The 25,355-nt window shown below is 47.4% G+C and overlaps 1 protein-coding gene across 1 annotated transcript; it reads left to right on the top strand.

The window, feature by feature from the left end:
* Positions 1–644: 644 nt before the first annotated feature.
* Positions 645–22,170, top strand: LOC138786999 (protein DGCR6-like). Its single transcript, XM_069964092.1, has 5 exons — positions 645–806; positions 4,421–4,581; positions 5,742–5,842; positions 15,929–16,069; positions 20,382–22,170. The coding sequence occupies exons 1-5, from the start codon at positions 697–699 to the stop codon at positions 20,463–20,465; spliced, it is 597 nt and encodes a 198-aa protein (XP_069820193.1). The 5' UTR covers positions 645–696; the 3' UTR covers positions 20,466–22,170.
* Positions 22,171–25,355: the final 3,185 nt, after the last annotated feature.

A 25,355-nucleotide genomic window follows, 5' to 3' on the forward strand; every position in this document is an offset into this window, starting at 1 on the left:
GTGGCCTCACCAGATCTCTATACAGCGGGATCAAATAAAAAATGTAAGTGGAAAAAAAAAAACTTTGGTGGTTAGGGCCAGTTCACACTATGGAATCGGTGCCGAAATTCCACTAGGAACCCCTGATCGCAGACTCTATGCGAGGTCTCTTATTGAAGGAGATGGCGGTCGAGATTCGGTGCGGAGTCCACGGGTGAGGCTTCCGAGTCGAATTTCGGCGCAGACTACGTAGTGTCAATGGGCCTAGCGTTAGAGGCGGTGGTAAGCCGATCCTATGTAATACAGCACTACTGAGGCTACAGGCTTCTACACACAAGCCCTGTACGTATGTAGGTACCATAAAAATATAGGAACTGTATAATTATAACAATTATTATAAACATTTATAATAAATAACATTATATACAACTTTATATTATTATATTATATTACTATATATTATATTATATTACTAATATATATTACTATTATATTACATTTTATACAACAGCAATCGCGCGTATCCCGCTACTTCCGGTATAAACCACCACAACCCCGGAAGCGGCACGTGCGACAGTGACGAAGTTCTACATCCGGAGGACGCGCTCACGTGACTGCTTTGGAAGGATCACATGACCCCCGGGAAGTATCACGTGACCAGCTGTCTCGGTCACATGATAAGAGCATCTAGCTGGAGCTCTCGTCGGTCCAGCAGCTATGGCCGGCTACCTGGGGATGTACGGGGAGCCGAGCGACATCACCCAGCAGCAGGAGCGCCACTACTACCTGCTGTCCGAGCTGCAGAGTCTCGTCAAGGATTTACCCAGGTGGGGAAGGCGCCATTGCCCCGGAGTCTATCCACAGCACAGCTCTATTGTAATGAATGAGGATAAGCCACAAATAGATCTATAGTGGTCTGACACCCTGTCTGCCTAAGCACCTGCACATAGGAAACAGGAGGAGATGGCTGTGTATACTGTGCTGGGGGTCAGTATAGGAGTGGGGTCTCCGGGGCCCACCAGCAGGGGCCCTCTCTAAAGTTATATACAAATATCACCCGCTTTACCCTTCAGAGTGAGGCAAAAACACAGATTTACCATGGTTTCCCCCCAAACTGATTTGCAGGGACATGTCTCAGGCCCCCACCAGGAGCTCTGCTTGTACAGTCTGAGCCATATGGGAGATGTAGTAAACCAGCCCTGCCGCTATACAATGTACAAAGCTGCCTGCATCTGTCTCACTTCATTGTGTATACACCCAGGGTCCCCACTGATCAGATAGTGATGGCCTGCCCTGAGATTTGAAAAGTACACTTGAAGGGGTGGGCTGGAAAAAAAATAAAAAATCAGCACTTGCCTGCTCTGCTGACTGTGTCCGGTTCACGCCGCCCAACACTTTGTCCCCTCTCGACAGAAGGAAATGCCTGATTGGCACATCACTGGTTAAAGGGAAACTATCAGCAGGTTAGACGAATCACGGGGCGCTGAGGATCAAGGTAAGGTTCTTACCTTCCTCCTTGGCGCAGTGTCTGTGCAGTTTGTAGTTTAATCCAGTGTCTGGTAAGGGCTTTTAGAGATTTGGATGCAGGGTTACAGCCCACAGGGCACTGTCCGTCCCGGCCAGCCTGCTCCATTGATGATCGTTAGAAGGGGCCGATCCCCAGTGCTCCAAACGGCCTTACTAGATGCTAGATTAAACTAGAAACTGCACCGAGGATGAAGGTAAGAGACATACCTTCATCCTCAGCACCCCGTGCACAATAGAGACATATCAGCAGGTTAGATTTGTCTAACCTGCTGATAGTTTCCCTTTAAAGGAGAAGTCCGTCGAAAATTTATATTAAAGTGACTGTACCACCAGACCCAGGCTGACCCACCCTTAGTGGGAAAAAACCCCAGCCCCTCCATGCCGTGACTCCATTAGAATCAATGGAACCCTATCTTAGAGGGGCGGGGATTTCCTCCCACTAAGGGTGGGTCGGCCCGCCTCCATTGCTTCAGCCTGGGCCTGGTGGTACAGTCACTTTAAAGTATTGCCCGTCCAAAAGTTATACAAATCACCAATATACACTTATTACGGGAAATACCTATAAAGTGCTTTTTTCCCTGCACTTACTACTGCATCAAGGCTTCACTTCCTGGATAACATGGTGATGTCACGACCCGACTCCCAGAGCTTTGGCTGCTGGAGAGGATGATGGCAGGGGGTAGCTCAGTGTCCCTCAGTGTCCCCCTGCCATCATCCTCTCCAGCAGCCACAGCCCTGGGAGTCGGGTTGTGACATCACTATTTTATCCAGGAAGTGAAGTGTAGGGAAAAAAGAACTTTATAAGCATTTCCTGTAATAAGTGTATATTGGTGATTTGTATAACTTCTGGGGGGCAATACAATACTTTAATAAAAATTTTTACCGGACTTCTCTTTTAATCCAGTGTCTGGTGAGGCCTTTTGGAGATTTGGGTGCAGCGCTATGGCCCACAGAGCACCGTTCCGTCCCGGCCAGCTTGCTCCATTGATAGTCATTAATAGGGGCAGATCCCCAGTGCTGCAAACGGCCTTACTAGATGCTAGATTAGACTACAAACTGCGCGGAAACTGCACAGAGGATGACGGTAAGAGACTTGCCTTCATCCTCAGCGCTCTGTGCACAATAGGGACATATCAGCAGGTTAGATTTGTATAACCTGCTGATAGTTTCCCTTTAAGGTGGGTCACAGTTACTGGCGATCTCCACATGTGATGCTTAGACAGCTGCTATTGCACAATCCAATGTTCTGTGAAAATTTGTTTCGAGTCCTAATAATTAGATTAGGATCCTTGGACAGTACCTGACCATATAACAAGTAGTGTAAATAATGGTACAACCGCCAAATAAATGACAATATCCTTGCGTCTATAAACTAACAATAAGAAAGGATGCGCATGTAGATAAAATATACAATTTATTAGATATGCAGTAAAAGGTAACAAGATATAATTTACAATATGTAATTCTCCGATATCCAAATAGCATGAGTATTATGTCAGTTCGCCTTGTCGTGTCGTGTCTAGGAATCATCTATGTACTAATCACAGATCTCGATTCCACAATTCAAAACACCTCCACGGTATGCTGACTACTCAAAAAGAAACGTGACAATTCACGAAAACCAATAAAGAAGTTGCTCCTATTCAACCAAAACCATAATTCATCAGTAGAGGTCAGGAGATCATTCGACCATAATGTCCCTTAAACCAATAATGCCCAACGCGTTTCAGTAACACAGTACGTTACGTCATCAGGGGCCGTAGGGTGCGGGTAGGTCAGTATGGGTCAGGGTACATAGGTTAAGTCACAAACGTCACATTCTATTTAGAGGCTATTTATGCCATAAAGTGATGTGACAAGACAATGATGCGTTGCCACATACTGTACTCACTGTGTCCCCTCAGTGCGACCCTCAGGAGGATGTCCCACCTGTCAAGTTTGTACACGTGGACACTGTATAATGTAGAGGGGGGCAGTATAAGCATATACAGACATAGACAAATGTATCGTATCGTATGTGTGCTGCCATTACTTACTGAATCCCCTGTTAGGGTCTATCATGGGGCAAGGCAGTATGTGCCGGCGTATGTGAGCGTGTTACCTAAGGTAAAAACCATACACCTAAATGAGATATGCACAGTAAGGTCCTCAATGTGCAAAAACTTAAGGAGAGGCCAGGGCCTATTACTTACAGTTTGTGTGCATTCCGGAGAAAAGTCCCTGACATCTGCGTTGGCAGAGTGCCGGGAGTGCCGCCGTAAGCTAGAATTTGTAGCCGCCGTGCGGCCCGGCGCGTCTGACGTCACAGACATCATGGACGCGCGCCAGAACTCGGTCACGCCCCCTGCACGCCCCGGGGGCGTGTTCGGCCTCTGAGTGTGATAGAGAGAGCCGCGGCTCCGGCACTGGGACAGCTTGAATAGGAGCAACTTCTTTATTGGTTTTCGTGAATTGTCACGTTTCTTTTTGAGTAGTCAGCATACCGTGGAGGTGTTTTGAATTGTGGAATCGAGATCTGTGATTAGTACATAGATGATTCCTAGACACGACACAACAAGACGAACTGACATAATACTCATGCTATTTGGATATCGGAGAATTACATATTGTAAATTATATCTTGTTACCTTTTACTGCATATCTAATAAATTGTATATTTTATCTACATGCGCATCCTTTCTTATTGTTAGACAGTACCTGACCACCCAGAGTGCAGTTGCGTGTCTCCATGTCAAATTTTGGGAAGCGGGCAGGTCAGTATTCCTGGGACCTTTTGAATAAAACTTTCAAGCATTGGACAACCCATTTAAGACAATGAATATTTGATGTAAGGGTTTCACTATGATTTCTATAATCCTGTAATGTCTTCTAATATTCATCACTGTGATCCTTTTTTTTTTTTTTTTTTTTCTAGCTCTGTTCAGCAGCGTCTGTCTTACACCACTCTCAGTGACTTGGCCCTGGCACTTATTGATGGCACGGTCTTTGAGATTGTCCAAGGCTTGTTGGAGATTCAGCATTTGACAGAAAAGAACCTATATAACCAGCGAGTAAAGCTGCACGCAGAGCACAGAGGTAAAGGATAAGCTTAGAGTACTAGTCACTTCATTTCACTGACTTATAGCCCATCTGTCAGCTGCAATTCACCATAGTTGTTTGGTCAAGGAGACACACAGTACACACGGCTTCCAGAACGTGTGCTGAATGTCAGATAGGCTTTCCTAAGCTCCTGATCGGCTGCAGGTTGTAACACTTCCTCACCCCCCTCCCATTTTTACTTGAAACTCAGCTGGCAGCTCACAGTCAAAGAAGCAGGGTCAGGGATGGGAGGAGGAGCGAGGAGCTATTCTAGTTTGCAGCAATTTTTGAGCTTACTAAAGCCTTGTCAAATGTTATTTGTCAAATCTGTTTTGCCCGATTAAGTCCTCCCCCTAACTCCAGGTAATCATAGATACAGCCTATGGCCCATGGCTGTATCCATGTTTTCCAGGCTGCATCCAACTACTGCAGCCATCGCCACATGCTCTGTTTTGGACGAACCTGAGTGTGCTCGAGATTCGCTCATCTTGGAAGTTTGATGCGGCCCTAGGGAGTCTGGGAAACCATGCATACAGCCTATGGCCATGTTTACGCATTGCAATTACAGCGGCCATTGTGTGACGGTCGCTGTCTCACATGTTCACCATGAGCATCACTTTATTTGAATTGGAATGCGGGCACATTCGGTTGTGCCCACACTCCAGTTAGACCACAGTGTAAAGTACGTCCGGGAGCCGTACTTTACACTGTGAGCACAGACTATCTTGTATGGCCGCTGTTCACTGAATAGTGGAGGCACAAAATAGACCTGTCAATTATTTTGTGCGGCCGCAGAGCACACTGGACGTTTCACACTTAATAAACAGCAGCTGTAATTGCAGGTTGTTTACTGTAAAAATACAGTGTGTGAACATGGCCTATGGATGTATCCAAATTCTTCCGCCACCGTTAATCAAATGCTGCACAATCCGACTTGAGCATACTTGATTTGTGCTAGTCTCTAGAACCTACTTTCATCCTGAATGCTCTGTGCATTGGGACATAACAGCAAGTTAGATGCATCTACCCTGCTGTTAGTTTTCCTTCAGACAGTATTAGAATGGCTATTAAAATCCTGTGTAAAGAAGAAATAAAAAATATTCTAAGAACAAAAGGCAAAATAATATTTGTTTAGTACATTGTGTTTCTCTCTGAAGCATTGAAACAGGATCTCCATAAGAAGCATAAAGAGGCCCAGCAGTCATGTAAAGCTCACAATCTACCTGTACTCCGATCTTCCCAGCAAAAAGAGCTAGAGGCAAGTACAGCACTAAATGGGTGTGCCCCTGTATTGAATGTTGGGTTAAAGGAGAAGTACGGCGAAAATTTTAATTGAAGTATTGTATTGCTCACCAAAAGTTATGCAAATCACCAATATACACTTATTACGGGAAATGCTTATAAAGTGCTTTTTTCCCTGCACATACTACTGCATCAAGGCTTCACTTGCTGGATAACATGGTGATGTCACTTCCTGGATAAAATGGTGATGTCACGACCCGACTCCCAGAGCTGTGCGGGCTGTGGCTGCTGGAGAGGATGATGGCAGGGGGATGCTTAGTGTCCCTCCAGTGCCCTGTGTCCCTCCGCCATCATCCTCTCCAGCAGCCACAGCCCGCACAGCTCTGGGAGTCGGGTCGTGACATCACCATGTTATCCAGGAAGTGACATCACCATGTTATCCAGGAAGTGAAGACTTGATGCAGTAGTAAGTGCAGGGAAAAACGCCCTTTGTAATAATTTCCTGTAATAAGTGTATATTGGAGATTTGTATATGTTTTGGGGGGCAATACAATACTTTAATAAAAGACTTTGGCGGACTTCTCCTTTAAATATCTGGCCTAATTCTGTTTGTTGTATTTGGCAGGGCATTAGCCATTAATCTGTTGTCATCTGTACCCTAGTAATAATCTTTGTTTATCTGGGACAATGTGCCTATACATTGAACTCTCTAGACTCATTTTGCACTTGCACAGCCAATGTAGGGACACACATTATTCCTGTGATGCATTGCTTGTCCTCATTTCTTCTGCAGCTGTACTTTATTTATAACTACCCTGCCTGCACAAGGAGTGTTAGATCCATAAAGGAGAAATGTACAATGTTTACTGAGGTTTTTATTTTGTCTTCCCTCCCTATAAGTTCTTTGTGTAGATGTATTTTATGGGGGGTTGGGGGGCTCATTTTTGCGGCATGATCTATAGTTTTTACTGATATCAAATTGGTCTATAATAATTTTTTTTAGATCGCTTTCTATTTAAAAAAAAATAAAAAATAAAATAAAATATATATATATATATATATATATATATATAATATAAATTACACACAATGCTGGTGGGTTTTTATTTCCCCATCTTATTTTTTATTTTTTTGGTCAATGCTGATCCAACAGTACGGAGGTAAGTATTCCTCCTCTGTCTGGAAAAGTGATCGGGGCAACTGCAGTCACGCTGTGTGGGGTCACAATCAGTCAGTGACAGTTTCTTCTCCTGTCACTAACTTTCTTAAATGCCATTGCCTTTCATTATCCCTGACTCCTGGGACATTAATGTGTGCAGGGGCAAAGGCAGCAGCTGATGGCTGATGTGAAGGGGTTAATAAAGATAAAATATATATGTGTGTGTGTGTGTGTATATATATATGTATGTATGTATGTATATATATACACACACTTGCTTTATTTCCTCCCCCCCCCCCCAATCAGGTTATCAGTCAGACTGATGAATGGACGTGAGAAAGCACATAGCCTTTGTAGGAGGCGAAGAAGCTGCTTTGTATTCAGTGATGAACTGTACATAAAAATTTATAGCAGATTCCAAGTGCTAATGTCCTTAATGCGGCGGTGTCTAGTAATCAGCCATAGACTGTAAAGAAGATTACAGCATGTGTGGATGGGCAGCTGCAATGTGACAGGATGAAGGGCTGATGAACAGCCTCCTGCCCATTATCTCTGCCTTCACAGCTTATATCGCATTAATCTGCAGTAAAGTGACATCCTCACTGCCGGGTGCTGGAAGATCTATCACTTACTGGATGGGATGCTGTATCAGGAAAGAGACTGAAATAAAGTGCATATTCTCTAGTATACCCATAACTCTTAGTTTAAAGGGGTTGTCCAGGAAAAATTCACACGTAGCAGTGCTGCCAGGGCTGCGGCGGGACATGTCAGTAATATATACATACCTGTTCCGCATTGAGTCTATGGGGGAATCTGTCACAGATCTTGGGAGAAATTTATCAAACATGGTGTAAAGTGAAACTGGCTCAGTCACCCCTAGCAACCAATCAGATTCCGCCTTTCATTCCTCAGACTCTTTGGAAAATGAAAAGTGGAATCTGATTGGTTGCTAGGGGCAACTGAGCCAGTTTCACTTTACATCATATTTGATAAATCTCCCCCAATGTTGACTGGTCATTTCCTATGGGAACAGGACATCATCAGATGTTATGAAAACACTGACAGCAGCGCAGAGCGGGCGGCCTGGGAACCGACAGCAGTAAGGGACAGGTGGGACAGGTAAGTGCTGACATGTCCCCCTCAGCCCCAGCAGCATGGTTAATTCAGATTTTTTTCTCGAACTACCCCTTTAAGCTTTTGTGTCAGAGTTACAATTCTTTGTCCTATAAAATCCTATACAATTGCATGTCTAGTATTGAACATCCCTTTTGTAAACCTGCTCATACTGCCCCACCTGACTTCCAATACTGCGGTGATTTATCTTTATCTGTACAGATAGAAGTGCGGATTACACTTACATAGCAGTCTGTCCATGGTGAATCATTGTAATTCTACTGGACTTCCTTGTTAAGGTCATTTTAGACGGACTGATATGCGACCGGAAGCAAAAGAGCACCGATCAGTGAGATCAGCGCTTGTTTGCAGTGCCTTCAGAAGGCATAATCAGTCACGCTGCCTGGCCGCACAAATGATCTCTGTATGATTTGAGTGAACATTTTTTTTTTTTTTTTTAAATTCTCAATTTTATTCATTTTTCCATTTTATAAAACAAACAAATGAGGGCTACAACACCACCTTCACAAGGAGGCGCAGGCCCATAAATCAAACATGCAAGTACAGATGAACCAAAGAACAAACATGTGTCAACAGAATTCGGAGCGTCCACCGCTCCCAGTGGGCGGTGGTGTCGGCACCTACTTAGAAATAAGGGAGTGAGCTAACGCTCAAACAGAGAGAATCCTAAGGGAGAACCGGGGGGGGGGGGGGGGGGGGGAGAGAGGGCAGAGAATAAAGAGAAGAGGAAGGGAAGGAAAAAGGGGGGAAGGCAGGCAGGTCCCCGTGTCAGGGGGGGGGGGGGGGATGGGGGGGGAGGAAGGACAGAAGGGGAGAGGAGAGAGCAGTCCCTCACTGCGCCATGAGATTCCGGAATTCAGCCGATTCAGTGAATTGATCCCAATAATACCATGTCTTGTAGAACTGAGAGTCGCGGCCATACAACTGCGCCGTGAGGTCTTCCATTCGTTTGGTCTCCTCCACTTTATGTATCCACATAGAGATGGTGGGGGGATTCACTTGGCGCCAGAGGGCCGGAACGCAGGCCCGTGCCGCATTGACCAGGTGTCGGAGCACAGAGCGACGGTAGGACTTGAGGGGGATCTCCGACAGGTGTAGGAGAAAGAACGATGGAGAAAAGGGAAGCTGATGGTCAGTGAAGGTGGAGGTAATGCGCCACACTTCCTTCCAAAAAGGCACCACCCTAGGACAGCTCCAGAAAATATGTAAAAGGGAGCCCTCTCCACCACAGTTTCTCCAACACAGGGGAGATACGTCCGGGAAGATCCTATGCAGCCGAGTAGGAACCCGGTACCATCTGGAGAGAAGCTTATAGCCTGCCTCTTGGAGACGAGAAGAAATGGATGATGAGTGCGTACAGGTGAGGACCCGCTCAACCTGTGCCGGCGTGAAAGTAGTATCGAGGTCTTCCTCCCATGCGGTGAGGTATGGGGGTGGCGGTTGTTCCGGTGGAGAGCCCAACAAGGCGTATATGAGAGAAAGGGTATGGCGGAGAGGGTCGGAGCTTAAGCAAAGAGACTCAAACTGAGTAAGTGGCCGTGTAAAACATGAGGGGTTAGGGAGAGACCGGAGGAAGTGGTGAAGCTGGAGTGATCTCCAGAACCCAAGAGGTGAAGGATCAGTCAGGTCAGTAAGCGCTGAGATGGAAAGCCAAGTCTGACCCGTAATGAAGGAGGAAGCACGGAAGTTACCCGCTCGGAGCCAAGTACGGAAGACCGGGTCCTCAACACTAGTCGGGAAGGAGGGATTACCTAAGACGGGAAACAGAGGAGAGGGATGCGGGGCCATGAAGCCCGAGGACAGGTGTTTCTGGCAGACTTTCAGGGTAGGAGTGATGGTAGGGTGTGAGCCTACTAGACTGGATGCGCCAGGTAGCCACGGGGCCGCCAACAGAGAGAGGGGGGACAACGCCATTTCTAGGCTCACCCATGCTTTCGTGGATGCATGGCGGTGCCAGTCAACCACTCGAGAGAGGTGGGCCGCAACGTAATAGTGGTAGAGGTTGGGAAGTCCCAATCCCCCCCTTAATTTAGGCCGGTTTAAGACCAGCTTTGCCAGTCTAGGCTGCTTATGTGCCCATATGAACCTGGTGAGAATGGACGAGAGTTGCCGAAAGTAGGACATAGGCACCGCCACAGGCAGGGCCTGGAAGAGGTATAATAGGCGGGGCAATACGTTCATCTTGAAGATCGAACAGCGCCCGAACCATGTGAAAGTGCCCTTGTGCCACCGCAGCAAGTCCGCCTCAATGCGCCGAAGCATAGGTGGGAAGTTTGTCTTGAAGATGTCCGAGGCCGACGGCGTCAGGTGGATCCCTAGGTACGTGAGAGATGAGCGCGCCCAGCGAAAGGGAAAAGATGACTCCAACACGGAGACCCTGGCAGCGGGAAGGGTGAGGTTAAGCGCCTCGGATTTCTGCAGGTTGATCTTGTAGTGGGACAGAGTCTGGTACCGCGAAAGTTCTGAGAGGAGATTGGGGAGGGACACTGAGGGCTGTGTGAGGAAAAAGAGAAGATCATCCGCATAAGCCGCTACTTTGTGTACCCTCGATCCCACAGATATTCCAGAGATGTCCGTATTGTTCCTGACGTGTCGGAGAAAAGGTTCCAATGTCAGGACGAAAATGAGAGGGGAGAGAGGGCAGCCCTGCCGCGTGCCATTTGAAATAGGGAACGAGGTTGAGAGAAGGCCGTTGACCGAGACCTGGGCAGTGGGGTGAGAATATAAAGAGCTAATCCACTCCATCATATGCGGACCGATGCCTATATGTCGGAGGGTGGAAAAGAGAAAAGGCCAGCTGACTCGGTCAAAGGCCTTCTCCGCGTCAGTAGATAATAGAATGGAAGGCAGGGGTGAGGAGCGGGCGTAATGAATGATGTTTATTGCCCTAGTAGTGTTATCTCGGGCCTCTCTCATGGGCATGAAACCAACCTGATCTGGGTGTATAATGGGTTGAAGGAGGGGGGTCAGGCGGGCCGCGAGGATCTTGGAGAAGAACTTGAGGTCTAAGTTTAGGAGGGAAATAGGCCGATAGTTTTGGCAATGGGAGGGGTCTTTGCCCTCTTTGGGAATTACAGAAATGTGGGCACGAAGAGAGTCAGCGGGCAGGAGGGAACCGGTAGAGATGGAGTTGTACGCGGCCAGGAAGTGATCTTTTAAGAGGGGACCAAAGCACTTATAGTAGGGCAGGGTGAGACCATCTGGACCAGGGGCCTTTCCGGAAGGGGAGGTCTTAAGAGCCCACTCCCATTCCGCGTCTGTGATGGGGGTTTCAATGGAGGAGATGCTGTCTTCAGGAAGGGGAGGAAGGCCCGAGTCCCGAAGGTATGCGGATATCGAGGAGTTAAGTGTCTCAAGATCGGCACGTGATTGGGTGGGAGCAAGGCCGTATAAATTCACGTAGTATGCGCGGAAGGCCTCAGCAATTTGGGGGGTTAAAGATATTTTAGGGCCGGAGGCCGGGGACACCTGAGGAATAAAGGATCGAGCTCTTTGCGACCGCAAGGCCCGGGCTAGAGTCTTGCCTGGCTTGCTGCCGAACTCAAAATAGTGACGACGGCAGCGCGCCAATGAGGCCTTTGCGTTCGCAAAGGTAAGATCCCGCAGCTTACCCCGTAAAGTGGCGAGTTCCATCCCGGTATCTGCGGCAAGTGACCTCTTGTGTTGTTTATCTAGTTCCCCGATTTTGGATAACAAGGCCTTTATCTTGGCAGAACGGTCCTTCTTAAGGCGGGTGGCTAACTTAATAAATGTGCCCCGGATGAAGCACTTATGGGCCTCCCAAACCATCAGGGGAGAGGAGTCTGCAGTGGTGTTGGTGGCAAAATAGTCGGTCAGGTCTGTGCGGATGTTAGCGAGGATCCCGGGATCTCTGAGTAGAGTATCGTTAAGTCGCCAACGCCATGATCGGGGTTGCGGCGGGTTGAAGGCCAAGGAGAGGGAGATCAATGCGTGGTCGGAGAAGGAAATGGGATCAATAGTGGTAGCTGTCACGTACTCAAGGTAGGTGTGAGAAAGAAAAAAATAATCAATACGCGAGTAGAGGTTGTGGGGGTTGGAGAAGAAGGTGTAATCCCTATCCCGGGGATGATGAAGCCTCCACACGTCCATCAGTTGGTATGAATGTAGGGTTTGTTTAGTGTGGCGAAGGGACGAGAAAGAGAGTGATGAGCGGCCGGAGGAGGAGTCTAGAGTCGGGTCGATTGCCATGTTGAAGTCGCCACCGAGAACAACCATCCCTTCCAAAAAATCCTCAACTCCGGCAAGACAGCGTTCTAGGAAGGCTGGCTGGCCTGAGTTGGGAAGATAGACTGTGCCAAAAGTGCATAACGTACCTGCCATTTTACCTTTCACGAAGAGGAACCTCCCCTCCGGATCCGACACCTGGTCAATGAGTTCCCATGGGGCAGTGCGGGAAAACAAGATGGAAACCCCTTTCGTTTTGGAGTCGGGTGAGCAACTATGGAAGACATCAGGGAAGTTGCGGTCCGTCAATTTCTGCACTTGGTCCGCACGAAAGTGTGTTTCTTGGATGAATGCCACCGAGGCTCGTTTGGCCCACAGAAGGCGCAGCAGAGATGAGCGCTTCTCCGGGATATTCAGGCCCTGTGCATTGAGAGAAACACACAGAACCGAGGACATGGCTCAGTGAGGGACAGCCTGGGAGGGGGTGGAACGAAGAGAAAAGAGAGAGAAGGGGAGGGAGGTGGGAGAAGGAAGGGAGGGAAGCGAAGAAGAAGAAGGGGGGGAACCGAGACAGAAGAGCAGGGACCTGCACAAGAGGGGGAAGAGAAAACAACTACGGGTGTCAAAGACCCAAACACTAGGACTGGCAGGGGCCGATACGGTCACCAGCCAGAAACCTGTGGAAAGAACTGGCGAGGAACGTGGAGGAGCAGGCCAGGTGGGGGAGCTCGGGCAAAACGCTCCAGAAAAAGGAAATGGGGTAACTTAGGGATCCAGGCTACAACCAGCCGATATGGCCAAGTCAAGGGTTCAGGGGGGAGAGAGAGGAGGAAGCCGGGAGACCCCAGGAGAGTGCCAGGGAGTGCAAAGGGGGGGAGGGAAGGGTATGGGTACAGATACACCCCAGAGAGGGCACACACACATATGAGCGGTTCCGGCTCGAGGTTTGCGCATGCCTGTACACCGAGCCAACCACTGAGGGCGGAGGAAAGTCTCCATATCATCGGTGAGTCCTGCGAAAAATCAACAGTTATCCAGGGGCCAGAGTACCAGGGAGGGGAAGGGGGAGGGATGGAGCCAGTGGGGGGTAGGTCGTGGAGGGGGAGAAGGTTGGGGGAGAACAGCTGAAGGAGGGGGCAGGGGAAGGAGGGAGAAGGGAAGGTGTGCGGACAGAGGGAGGGAAGGGGGGGGGGAGGGATGGGGGGAGGGAGGAGCGAGGGGTGGGAACGAGGGGGGGGGAGGGATGGGGGGAGGGAGGAGCGAGGGGTGGGAACGAGGGGGGGGGGAGGGATGGGGGGAGGGAGGAGCGAGGGGTGGGAACGAGGGGGGGGGAGGGATGGGGGGAGGGAGGAGCGAGGGGTGGGAACGAGGGGGGGGGTGGGGGGGGGGAGATTACAGCAGTACACAAATAGTCATCAGGCATTGGGATATATTGACACCCTGTACATAAAGGGGGTGAGATCCATAGCACCGTGTATCACCGCGTTGTCGCTGTCCCTATGGTACGAAAGTCTTTGGCATCCTGTGCGTGGCCATCGCACGGTGTAGGGAAGGGGTGACAGCAGATTCCGAGCCGCGCCAAATACGGGGGGACCGGACTGTGAGGCAGGGAGGAAGGGGCAGGGGGGGGGAGGGTCGGGAGTAGGTCCCCAACCAAGAGGCGGGGAGGAAAGTCGGAGGGCGAATGTGGAGGGATGGGAGGGAGGAGGGATGGGAGGGAGAGGGGAGGGAAGGGGGGGGGGGGAGGGGGGGGGGGGGCGGGGGGGGGGGGGGGGGGGGGGGGGGGGGGGGGGGGGGGGGGGGGGGGAAGTCACTGGCGGCTGAAACTATGGCATGCTGTCACCAACAACTGTAAGGGCCATGAGGAGAGCAGTCCTACGTCTAGTCCCCAGGTTAGGAAAGGAGAGACTGGAGAAACCGTCACCGGAGGGTGACTAACCATGCTAACGGGGGGGGAGAGACTCGGTAATAATAACAAACCAACAGGGCCCCCTGTACCCAACAAGTAACTAATAACAGGACAGAAAAAACATCCCTCCCCTATCGACTTCCTTAAGGCGGTCATGCATCGACACAGGGTAAGCAGCACGCTAACCCTCTGTTAGCTGGCTTGTCCATGGAGTAGCGTGGAGCAGTCAGTCTCGTGGCCGGCTGTGTCGGAGGGAGACACGAGGCATATCGGGGTCGCTCTTCAGCAGTTTCCACTCGGGGGGTGCGAGGGAGAGTGAGGGTCACGTTGGCGAGGGGAACGGGGGCCTCTTCTCATCGGTGATCGCGACCTGCGTGTCTCCGCCCGTGGGGAGCGACTACCTGGTGGGGGGCCAAAGGCCGAGGGTGGAAGGGCCGGGAGTGTCCAGTCCGGCAGGTGCAGCGAAGCAAGGCCCAGCAGCTGAAGTGCACCCGGGAGATCTGCGGGTGTGCGGAGTATATAGGTGGTGTTCGCCTGCCGTATAATCAGATGGAAGGGGTATCCCCACCTGTAGGATGCTCCGGAGTCACGGATAGCGTCCAGGAGAGGCCGCAGCATCCGGCGCATGGCTAGAGTGCGCCTAGATAGGTCGGGCAGAAGGGTGATCTCGGCTCCTTCGAAGTCCATAGGGCCCAGTTCCCATGCTCTCTGGAGCAGCGCCTCTTTCTGTTGGTAATAATGAACGCGGCACAGGACATCTCTGGGGCGGTTTTTATCCTGTGGGCGCGGGCCTGCCACTCTGTGTGTCCGGTCCATCTCAATATGGGTATCACCGGGGTCCCCCAAGTACTTATTAAAAATGTACCGCACTGTTCCAGCGAGACGTTCCGGGCCAATCTCCTCCGGGAGACCGCGAACCTTTACGTTGTTGCGTCGGCCCCGGTTCTCGAGGTCGTCCACGTGAAATATCAGATCCCTCAAGATGGCCTCCTGTGTGTCTACTCGGGGGGTCAGAGTGGTGACGGCCTGGTCTAGAGCCGCCTGCCGTGTCTCCAGCCCGGTTACAGCTGCTGCAACCGCCGTAATGCCGGATTTAAGGTCCGCCATGTCGCCAGCATGGCGTTCTTCCATGCGGGCTAGCTGAGCTGTGAGGTCCTCACGTGTCGGGAGGGCATGAAGGAGAGACCTCACCTCAGTCAGCAGCATGGCCGGAGTCAGCAAAGAGCGCGGATCCTGATCAGCTGTGGCCGGGGAGGCTGCATCCAGATCTAGCGGTGTCCGGAGGATCTCCGGGGTCGTCTGGCTCAGCTCAGGGAAGGCGGGAGTCGACTTCTGTGCGGTGCTCCTTGTCACCGGCGCCGCGGCCATCTTGGTGCGCTGCTGGGACGTCGGCGGGATCCGTCGGACCGGACGGGCAAAGCGGGCCAGAAAGGTTTGAGGCGTCACCTGTGGCGTGCAGGGGGTCTTCCGGGACCCGGTGGGCATAACGGGATTGCGGTAGTGTGGGAGAGGATCCCGGTAGTGCGGAGCGTGCCCGGAGCTCAGAGCAAACGCGTCCTCACACAGCCATGCTCAAGCCACGCCCCCTTGAGTGAACATTTAAGTACAGTGGTACTAGGAAAAGTGATGCTGTTTCTAACACTAGATGACGACTTTGATCTAAATGCTTTTGTCAGCCTTTAACATTCTGTTCATATTTTTTTTATTATTTCTAGGCACTAGAACAGAGAATCCGGGAGGAACAACGAATGATGGATGAAAAGATAGTTCTAGAATTAGACCAAAAAGTTATAGACCAGCAAAGTACCTTAGAAAAAGCTGGTGTGTCTGGTTTCTATGTTACAACTAACCCCCAGGTAAGTGTCATACATATATATAATATTATTTATATGCAATCCTCCATTTAAAGGCGTCAAAACTGAAGCCTTCTAGTACTTATCAGCTGCTGTATGCCCTACAGGAAGTCCTTTATTCTGTCCAGTGTGACACAGTGCTCTCTGCTGCCACCTCAGTGTAAGGAATCTCATCCACAGCAGAACCAAACCTACATAGCAAACCTCTTCTACTCTGGACAGTTCTTGAAATGGACAGAGGTGGCAGCAGAGAGCACTGTGCCTTAGGGTCCTATTCCATGGGCCGAGCAGGGCCCGATCAACAATCGGCACTAGATCGGCACTTGTTTACTGGGCCTATTCCACGGCCTGACAATCGTTTAGCGAGGGCTGCAGGGACATCGTTACCGATGCAGCCCTTGTTTCATACTTTACCTGTCCAGGCGCAGGTCTTCTCCTTCTCTCGGTCCCGTGTCGCAGCAGCTTCGGAGCGGCCTGTCTGAACTGATAGACCGCTCAGCCAATCACTGGCTGTGGCGGTCCCGGCCAGTGATTCGCTGAGTGGTCTGTCAGCTCAGACAGGCCCCTCCAAAGCTGCTGCTACATTGTTTTGAAATCGTCTGTCGCCCACCGCACCCGCTATTGCACATAGCTATGAGCGGGTGGCGACCAATGGTTTTAGGTTTGAACCTAAATGAACGATCAGCCGATGCCACGATCATCGGCTGATCGTTCTCTCTATTCCACGGAGCGAAGTACTGGAAGGTTTGTTTTTTTTATTAGAAGTAATTTACAAATCTAAGTTTCTGAAACCAGTTGAGTTAAAAATATTTTTTCACCCTAAAAATATACATTGTATTTAGAAAATCTTTCACTTGATTCATTATGCTATAGGATGCAGTTATGCAAAATAACATTTGTCCAATTTATTAATATATCTGGGATAATGGGCTTTATATAGGGCAATTTTGAGGTAAAGGGCAATTTCCATTTAGAAATATTGGAGATTTATCAAACATGGTGTAAAGTGAAACTGGCTCAGTTGCCCCTAGCAACCAATCAGATTCCACTTTTCATTCCTCACAGACTCTTTGGAAAACGAAATCTGATTGGTTGCTAGGGGCAACTGAGCCAGTTTCACTTTACACCATGTTTAATAAATCTCCCCCCATTGTTTTTGGGCCTCTAGGTAATATTATGAAACTGGAAGCATATGCAGATAAAGCAGGAGGATTGTGCTTCATGTAAAGATTAATGTTAACACTTCTTAACGAATAAATATGGTGTCAACGTCTGAGAGCGTTATAGAGGTAGATATATGATCATTTACATATATTATTTGGTTGGATCCAGATGGTTGATCACCTCAGTGGTTGAAGCCTACAGACAAGATCTGTGACAGATTTCACTCTAAATGGGAGTCTACAGCTTAATACAGTCTGCAGGAGACAGAATTTATTTTATTTTATTTTACTGGAAAATATTCAGTATATTTAATAAAAAAATAAACGTTAGGTACCAGGCTCACTAGAGATAAGTGAATTTACAGTACTAGCAAAGCGCTTCGCCAGGCTCCGGGGTCGGCTTGTCAGTCTTCTGCCTTTCAAATCTGTGCTGATCTTCTCTGGGTGCCTGGAAAAGCTGGATCAAGCTTCTCCCAGTTTCCAAGCACCTGGAGCAGCACGGACTTCAAAGACAGCCAGCTGAGCCTGCGATTTATACCGTAGCAATCATGGCATTTAAGGAAGTTGATGACAGAAGAAGTACCTGTCACTGACTTATCGGGACCCCCACAGCATGTCTGCTGGGGTCCCAACCACTTAGACAGACGGCGGTTTAAAGGGGTTATCCAGAGCTACATAAAAATGACCACTTTCTTCCAGAGACAGTCCCTCTCTTGACTCCAGTTTGGGTGCAGGTTTTCTACCTCATTTCCATTGAAGTGAATGGATCTTAATTGCAAACCGCACCTGAACTGGAGACAAGAGTCATGCTGTCTCTGGAAGAAAGTGGCCATGTTTTTGTAGCGCTGGATAACCCCTTTCATACTTACATCAGGCCTATCGGATTGGTGATCTTCTCATAGAGTCTGCCCTCAGGCAAACTCTTATGTGCAGAGCACCGATAATACTGATCAGTGCTATGTAATAGCCTAGAATTCATCAGTATAAGTAATCTAATAATTGCATAAGTCCCCTAGGAGGGCTTATAAAGTGTAAAAAAAACAAACAAACATATATATCATAGTGTGGAATAGTAGCATATGCCCTACCTTCCTGATCAGTAGGGATCCAACCTCTGGGATGGCATCTGATCTTGTGTGTATACGGCACAGTAATGCGTCCAGCCAGCAGCTGTGCAGGGATTTGTACCACTGCTCATTCCAAGTGCATGGCGCTATGATGTATTTCTCTGCACAATGAGAGGTAATGCGCAGGTAATAACTGTGAAAAAAAGACTCCGGATTGGTGGGGTCCTGGCTGCCATACTCCCACCAATCCTGGTGAATGTCTCAGAAAATTCCCTTTAAAAAGAGAGGTAATGCTTGTTCTGTAGACAGAGCTAAGGGATCCAGTGATACATGGAAAGGGACCTGCAGACAGACACCATTTACAGTAGTAGTTTTGGTAGTTGTATTGGTTTATGATCTTTGTGTGATTGGCATAAATAAATATTGGTTAGTAGTCGGGTTACTTGTGCATTTGTTATGCGTCTTGGCTTAAATAATTAATATGTGACAAAAAGAACGAGAGGTAAGAGGCAACAAAGAAGCTGCAACTCAGAACTGACAGTCGTATTAGATTTCACCTAGAAATTTATATTCATATCTATTTAATTTATATTTTCTGATACACTGGTAAACCATTATAAGCCAGTTTATATCCTTGTTGGAGACATCTACATTTGGATGTTTTTTTTCATGTGGCACAGTGTTGCTTTTTTTGCTTTCTTGGTAAGCACTTTTGTACCTTTGCTGTAACATTTCCTTCATGTTTCACATTCTTTTTCATATTTAAGAACACTTCAAATGTTTCCCCCTTTTTACTTGTCTTCTACTGATTGTCGCTCCATGTAATTTACTTCGCGTGTGTGCGTGCGTGCGCGTGTGTAATTATAATATGTTATATATATTCCGCAGCACTGTCTCTCCTGTGTTTCCCAGAAGCACATCTGTCTCTCAGCACTAGGGCTTCCCAGCCACCAAAATTATTTCAATGGACATCATGTAATGTCCCTTACTCCTCGGGTTGTGATGCAGGGGTAATGAACAATTGCAGCTAGGTTATCCTGCAGCTGGTTGCTGCGGGTCATAACCAGATAACCCATGATCAGTTTATCGACAAGGGTTTTTTTTTTTTTACAAAAATAGTTTATGCAAAGCAGACAATACCCAAAGGAGGAGACTGCAAAAATGTTACTTTCACCATTTATTTTTTTTTTCAACAGTGAAGTAAATGATATGTACCGTAGTTAAAACAGTAAAAGACAATGAAACCCTTTACAATGTTCTGAAGTATGAAGAAAATGTGTTAAAGTAAAGGTACACTATGGCCACATATCCAATGTGGGTGTAAAATTGTACATAGGGTCAGGTTAGGCGGCTATCGGCTGAATGTTTGTTTGCCCAACAGCTGCTTATCCCAGTTTCCTCATACACATGGACACTGAACATGGGTGAGAAAGCTGCTGCCTGACTTCTTTGGTGCAGGCTTATCTTCCTGAGAACAAAAGGATGAGGCATGTTGAACTGCAACATGCCCAGCCATCTCCCCCCCCCCAACATCTGCCGTTGGGGAGATTTGGGAGAAAGCCCCCCCATATACTGTACGTAGCTCCAGATCACTACATACTGATATAGTAGACCCATATGCCATCAGACAACCATTCACTTTGTCTGTTAATTGGATACAGTGAAGCAGTGATAAATACCCCAATGCTGTCACATAGGCTGTATTGTCTTTAGTATTGTTCCTGCTCATACAAAGACTTCATCTAATTGTACATAGATTAATGGCTATTTCTGCGGTTCCTCTAAATTCTTTGTTTCTTATGCTCTATGTGTTTGTGTGTGTATGTTACTCATTTTGGCAGCTCTGCACTCTGTGACTTGTTCGTGCAAACTGCGTCCTGCCTCCTGGCGATAATCCACTTATGCTGGGCGGACATCATAAGTTCATCTGATCTCATGACCAAGGTTCTGAGCTGGACAAAGAATCAAGCTGCTGTGCATTAAGATTGAAGTCACTCACAGTGAATTATAAATATGGAGGCTCAGTGGGCTGAGATACAGAAATGTGAAGTGTAATTCATTTATTTATTTTTTTGTTTGTTTTAGGAGCTAACATTACAGATAAATTTACTGGAACTAATTCGGAAATTACAGCAGAAGGAATCGTCAACCAGCAAAACCTGTTCCTGATGGCTTGTGTGATGTGGACACAGATGACCAAAGGAGTGAAGATCGCCATAGACATAGAGGACCACAGAATATGGTCGGCACTGCCGTAACATGCAGCTGGTGTAGCGTTAATGGAGGAACCCAAGAGATACAGAGTGGTGATAGCTCCAAATTGGGTGAATAACAGTGATGGATAAAGGAAACAGAGGCTGCACCCGCCCTTTGATGCTTCTACGGACCTCTCTTTTTTTGTGCTCACACACATACAAACAATGGTGCTAAATAAATAAGTCTGTACAAGCCTCAAAGGAGGAGTGCAGCCTCTGTTTCTTAAAGGGGAACTATCAGCAGGTTAGACGAATCTAACCTGCAGATAGTGCCCTATAGCACCGGGGACGTTGAGGAGGAAGGTATGTCTCTTACCTTCCTCCTCGGCGCCGGTCCCGCGCTGTTAGTTGGGGTAAACTCTGCTCGGGAGCACCCTTAGGAGCACTTCCGCATCATCTGGCCCACCCCCCTCCTCCACCTCCATTATTAGGAGGGACGGGCCAAATGATGCTGCAGTGCTCCGGAGCTGAGTTTACAACAACTAGCAGTGCGAGACTGGCACCAAGGAGGAAGGTAAGACACATAACTTCCTCCTCAGTGTCCCAGGCCCTATAGGGGGCTATCAGCAAGGTAGATTAGTCAAACCCTGCTGATTCATTACTTTTGAAAACTGCCCCTTGCTTTGACTGAACTAAAAATACTCACTCTCACAGCACTGTCAGTTATTCCAGACATGTTTGTTTTTTTGTTTCTGTAACAAATCTGCTTCGTGTGAATAACGCCATAAAGGGTATAGAGGTCCATACCATAGGCAGCTGCTGTTTTGTTTTAGTTTTTTTGCCCCAAGTTACGCTTCATTCACATGTCAGTACATTTTTGCAGATCCACATATTTTTTTAGCAGATGTTACTGGGGCAGTGTCCATAACGTCTGCAAAAAAAAATGCAGATCCCTTAGACCTTTTATTGGCGTGTCTGTCAGTAATTTTTGCGGATTGCAGTTCTGTAAACATAGGGACAGTGTGAACAGCCCAATTGAAAGCAATGGGCCCTAAATTTGTTGATAATTGCAAATCTGCAATTACGGACAAAACTATGGAACTTGTGAATGTAGCCTTTACGCTGTTTTCCTTGTTTCTGTTTGCTGCAGTCTAGAACTTGTATTTGATAACTCTTGTTATTTATTGTTTTTGTTAATATATGTTTTGCCGTTCACACAGATTCATTTTCTGTCTATGTATAATGCGAATTCTGTGAATTTATATTACTGTAAATATTGTATTCCATGGTTTGTTTTGCTTTATCTTTTTTTGTCTCTAACATACATCTTTTCTTTATACTAGCATATGAGGCATAAAAATTCCTTTTTTTCCCCGGTAACTGATTCATATATATCCAGCCTATGTAGACCAGTGACTGACTGTATACTATTTTGTTGTTACTTTTCCAAAGACCCAGTGACTATTTACAAGGAACAAAATATTGTGCAGCGTGTAAATATAGGGCATCCATGTAGCTGACTCTATAACAGGCTGTGTCTAGTACTTAATGTGCTTGTAGTTAATAACGCAGATAGTGAGAACCTTGTGTCTCCAGTAGAGATGAGCGAACCGAGTTTGAGTCGATCCAAACCCGAGCGTTCGGCATTTGATTAGCTGGGGCTGCTGAACTTGGATAAAGCTCTAAGGTTGTCTGGAAAACATGGATACAGCCAATGACTATATCCATGATTTCCACATAGCCTTAGGGCTTTATCCAACTAAAGCAGCCACCGCTAATCAAATGCCGAAAGTTCGGGTTCGGATCGACTCGAGCATGCTCCAGGTTCGCTCGTCTTTAGTCTCCAGCTGTTGCAAAACTACAACTCCCATCATGCCTGGACAGCCAAAGCTTTATTCGCTCATGTCTACGCCACATGATTTCTGAATGAGGAGGGGATGTGCTGCTACAGACTCTTCTGGTAGCAGCTTACATCCCCAAAATGAGCTTAGGAAGTGGAAATTTAACATGTCTGATCTTTCTCTCCTCTTGGGAGAGTCAGAGGGTCCTTAATTATATAATGGACATATGCTTATTATGTATATGCGGGGGGGTCTTAAAACTGCCCCATGTGATATAGCTTTGTCTTTGCTAGTGATAAATTCATAATCCTGTAAATAGAGCGTTACTGCAAACCAAACTTCTGGCACCACGTGTCCCATCTGCTCATTGTTACAGGTAAGTAGGTCTGTACAAGGCATTACAATGAGCAGATGGGACACCTGTAGCTTTTATGTGCAGTAATCCTTTTGTCCTACTAATGGTGTCTCTAATGTTTGCATGTGATGACGTGTGGAAAAGCAGGTTGGCTACACTTGGATACAGGGCTGTGTTACTGCCGATACGATTGCCACTTACCAGACCTGGAGGTAAATTGGAGCCTGGATGCTATATAATTAAAGGATTTTAGTAATTACAATGAGAATAGCCGTGTCAATTGTAACTACTTCCATGACAAGGAACTTTCCATGGTTATGAGTGACAACTCCCATCTGTTCACAAAATAGTAGTGCTCTGGAGGGTGTACAAATGTGGAGAACATCTTAAAGGGTTTAGGCCAACTGAAGAAGACTGTGACAGATTGGTTTCTTTTTTTTTTTTTTATTTGTCACCCACTTACTTGTCATGCAAGAAAAAATACAGTGGATACAGCCGCAGCTATTAAAGGGGTAGTGCAGCGCTCAGAAATTATTCACAGAATAACACACATTACAAAGTACAAAGTTATACAACTTTGTAATGTATGTTATGTCTGTGAATCACCCCGTGTCCCACCACCCCCATCCGTGTACCCGGAAGTGTGGTGCATTATACATTACCTGATCCGTGTCGAGGGCCGTCCGCCATCTTGTGCCAAACGTCATCTTCGGACGGACGGCTGAGTCGCTGCCGCCCGTCCCCCCTCCGCCGCGTCACAACTGTGCTCAGCCGCGATTGGCTGAGCACAGTTATACTCAGCCAATCGCGGCTGAGCATCGGATGACGCTGCAGAGGGCGGCCGGCATTCAGGACAGTCAAAGCTGTTCGCCGTCCGCCCGAAGAAGACGTCACTAGCTGAAGATCAGAGACTGGTGTCGGCACGTGACAGGTGAGTATAGCGCACCACACTTCCGGGTACACGGGCGGGGGTGGTGGGACATGGGGAAGGGGGCCATTCACAGACATAACATACATTACAAAGTTGTATAACTTTGTAATGTGTGTTTGTCTGTGAATAATTTTTTACCGCCGCACTACCCCTTTAACACCTTCCTGACACATGTACATTATATAGGGGGAGATTTATCAAACATGGTGTAAAGTGAAACTGGCTCTGTTGCCCCTAGCAACCAATCAGATTCCACCTTTTATTCCTCACAGACTTTGGAAAATGAAAGGTGGAATCTGATTGGTTGCTAGGGGCAACTGGGCCAGTTTCACTTTACACCATGTTTGATAAATCTCCCCCAATATGTTGGATGGGTAAGTGTGAAGTAGTGCTACAGATCACCCATTCTGTCAGTCACTGAGTTTGGTAGCAACCACACCATCTACAAGGTTACATCACGGGTTCCAGTCCTGTCATGCCTCTGAGTGGTAACCCCATGATGCAGTTGCACAGTTCCAATGTGCCGCTAACAGGCCTCCTTGTTTGTCAATCACTTTGCTGACAGTTGTCTCCCCCCCCCCAAGTTTTATTTAGATAACAAGCAAAGTTCAACTAACAAATGACTTTGCGAGTAACGAGTTGTTAGAATGCCGAGGGGTTCGAGAACGGAGGTACCATGTACTGCCGGTAAAGGGGTTGTTCACCCTAAAAAAAAAAATTCAAATCAACTGGCGCTGGAAAGTGCCTGAGATTTGTAATTTACTTATATAAAAAAAATCTCCAGTCTTCCAGTACTTATCAGCTGCTTTATGTCCTGCATGAAGTGGTGTATTCTTTCCAGTCTGACACAGTGCTCTCTGCTGCCACCTCTGTGCCATGTCAGGAACTGTCCAGAGCAGTAGCAAATCCCCATAGAAAACCTCTCCTGCTCTCCAGACTGGAAAGAATACACCCCTTCCTGCAGGACATAAAGCAGCTGATAAGTACTGGAAGACTGGAGATTTTTTAAATAGAAGTAAATTACAAATCTCTGTCACAAGTTGATTTGAAAGAAAAAAATTTGGGTGAAGTACTAAAAGTACAACTTGTCAAGCAAGCAAAAAATTAAAAAGTGCTTATAAGGTTCAGTTAATGGAATTATAAACAGTATAGATAGGTTTTCTTCTCAGAAACTGAGAAAATATAAGAAAAAAGGGATTGAAAACTAATGACCCCAACATGGCACCTGGACTTCCATAGGTTGTCCCTCTCACTTTCAGTTTTTTTTTTTTTACACCAACAAGGTTGGTTTCTTATAGGAACCTGTCACTAGTTTCATGCGGCCTAAACCACGGACAGCATGAAACGGGACAGGTTTCCTCATCCCAAAGGCTGCATGGTTTTGAAACTATAGTTGTAACTTTGATATCCAACGAAAATCTTTCAAATCAACTGGTGTCAGAAAGTTATATAGATTGTAATTTACTTCTATAAAAAAAATAAAATCTAAAGTCTTCCTATACTTATCAGCTGCTGTATGTCCTGCAGGAAGTGTTGTTTTATTTTCAGTCTGACACAGTGCTCTCTGCTGACATCGCTGGCCAAGACATGAACTGTCCAGAGCAGGAGAGGTTTTTCTATGGGATCTGCTACTACTCTGAACAGTTCCTGTCTGCTCGGTGGCAGCAGAGAGCACTTTGAAAAAGATTTTTGCTGGATAACCCCTTTAATTGGAAACTGCGTTTAGGCTTTTTTTTT

This window comes from Dendropsophus ebraccatus, chromosome 3 (genome assembly GCF_027789765.1).
Source record: "Dendropsophus ebraccatus isolate aDenEbr1 chromosome 3, aDenEbr1.pat, whole genome shotgun sequence".
NCBI lineage: Eukaryota > Metazoa > Chordata > Amphibia > Anura > Hylidae > Dendropsophus > Dendropsophus ebraccatus.

Excerpts from the sequence above, each read along its gene's own strand:
- LOC138786999 (XM_069964092.1), top strand. The coding sequence starts at position 697 with ATGGCCGGCTACCTGGGGATGTACGGGGAGCCGAGCGACATCACCCAG. Across the intron at positions 4,582-5,741 it reads GCTGCACGCAGAGCACAGAG|CATTGAAACAGGATCTCCAT; the intron begins GTAAAGGATAAG and ends TTCTCTCTGAAG. Across the intron at positions 5,843-15,928 it reads CCCAGCAAAAAGAGCTAGAG|GCACTAGAACAGAGAATCCG; the intron begins GCAAGTACAGCA and ends TATTATTTCTAG.